This window comes from Carlito syrichta, unplaced genomic scaffold (genome assembly GCF_000164805.1).
Source record: "Carlito syrichta isolate Samal-C Ts95f unplaced genomic scaffold, Tarsius_syrichta-2.0.1 Scaffold142935, whole genome shotgun sequence".
In the NCBI taxonomy this organism is placed as follows: domain Eukaryota; kingdom Metazoa; phylum Chordata; class Mammalia; order Primates; family Tarsiidae; genus Carlito; species Carlito syrichta.
In genome coordinates, this window is record NW_007087031.1 from 1 (window position 1) to 1,523 (window position 1,523).

Genomic DNA, 1,523 nt, shown 5'->3' on the forward strand with positions numbered 1-1,523 from the left:
CTCCCCCCAACCCTTGCCCCCACCCGCTGGCTGCCCCTGGCCTCATAGGTGAGGACCTGGCCCTGCGGCCATCTCAGGCCCCAAGCACTTGACTGTCAGGCTAGGGTGTGGCTCAGGGCTCCTTTTGCCCTCCACCCCACCCCCATGAAGTATCCCTGTCCCCCTGCTTTCCCGAGAGTGTTGATGGAGCTGGGGTCTCGGTGGCAGCCCACACTCCCGGGGATAGCAGAAACTAGCCCCTCAGAGGCTCCTGGGGTCTGGGGGACCCGAGTTTTTCCTGCATGGGTCACAGATCACAGCGGGGAGGAGCCTTGGCTTGATCATGCCCCTCCCTCAGGCACAATGACAATAAGACCTTCCTGGTGTGGATCAACGAGGAGGACCACCTGCGGGTCATCTCCATGCAGAAAGGGGGCAACATGAAGGAGGTGTTCACCCGCTTCTGCAATGGTCTCAGCCAGGTCAGGCCCTCAGCTCCACCTTGGTGCCAGGGATGAGGCAGGGCCAGGCCCAGAGCTCAGGCCGGGGTGTGGGTGCCCCATAAGCCCCTGGGGAGGCCAGGCCTCTCAGTCACCTCCAGCTCTTGCTTGGGCCCCCAGGCCACCCCTCCGCGCTGGTCCCTGGGGTGTGGGGCCCAGACAGGCCTTCTTCCCTCACTGCTTCTTCCACCTCCAGATTGAAACTCTCTTCAAGTCCAAGAACTACGAGTTCATGTGGAACCCTCACCTGGGCTATATCCTCACCTGCCCGTCCAACCTGGGCACGGGGCTGCGGGCAGGTGTGCACATCAAGCTGCCTCACCTGGGCAAGCACGAGAAATTCTCGGAGGTGCTCAAGCGGCTGCGGCTTCAGAAGCGAGGCACAGGTGAGGGGCTGGGCGCAGGCTGTGCTCCCCCTGTGTGGTGGTCTGTCTCTTTCTGCCCTGACGAACTGCTGTCTCCCTAGGTGGTGTGGACACGGCCGCCGTGGGTGGGGTCTTTGATGTGTCCAACGCAGACCGTCTGGGCTTCTCGGAGGTGGAGCTGGTGCAGATGGTGGTGGATGGTGTGAAGCTGCTCATCGAGATGGAGCAGCGGCTGGAGCAGGGCCAGGCCATTGACGACCTCATGCCTGCCCAGAAGTGAAGCCTGGCCGCGCACACCACCAGCCCCGCCGCTTCCTAACTTATTGCCCGGGCAGTGCCCGCCACGCACCCCTGACGTTCGCCACCTGGCGAGCCCTTAGCCTCGCCGTAGAGACTTCTTCTGTCGCCCTTGGTAGAGTTTATTTTTTTGATGGCTAAGATATTGCTGATGCTGAAATAAACTAGGGTTTTGGCCTGCCCTGCGTCTCTGAGTGGTGCCACTCCTTTGGGGGAGGGGGTGGGGCAGCAGCCAGGCCCCCGGGGTCTGAGGCCTGGGCCTGCCTGTATGCCTCACTTTCCCTAAGAGGGACAGCAGCCAGGAGGTGGCTGCTCCGCCATGCCTGCCCTGTGCGTGCACCCCCCCTTCCCATCCAGTCTACTGGGTGGAGGGCGGGGACAC

At 62.8% G+C, this 1,523-nt stretch overlaps 1 protein-coding gene across 1 annotated transcript; it reads left to right on the top strand.

Moving 5' to 3' along the window:
- The first annotated feature begins 328 nt into the window (after nucleotides 1-328).
- LOC103251452 (creatine kinase B-type) lies at nucleotides 329-1,324 on the top strand. Its single transcript, XM_008050030.2, has 3 exons — nucleotides 329-461; nucleotides 676-865; nucleotides 946-1,324. The coding sequence occupies exons 1-3, from the start codon at nucleotides 402-404 to the stop codon at nucleotides 1,122-1,124; spliced, it is 429 nt and encodes a 142-aa protein (XP_008048221.2). The 5' UTR covers nucleotides 329-401; the 3' UTR covers nucleotides 1,125-1,324.
- The last annotated feature ends 199 nt before the right edge of the window (nucleotides 1,325-1,523 follow it).

What these genes read in the sequence shown, in the direction of transcription:
- LOC103251452 (XM_008050030.2), top strand. Translation starts at nt 402, where the DNA reads ATGCAGAAAGGGGGCAACATGAAGGAGGTGTTCACCCGCTTCTGCAAT. An exon ending in TCTGCAATGGTCTCAGCCAG is followed by an intron (nt 462 to 675) that starts GTCAGGCCCTCA and finishes TTCCACCTCCAG; the next exon opens with ATTGAAACTCTCTTCAAGTC. An exon ending in GCTTCAGAAGCGAGGCACAG is followed by an intron (nt 866 to 945) that starts GTGAGGGGCTGG and finishes CTGTCTCCCTAG; the next exon opens with GTGGTGTGGACACGGCCGCC.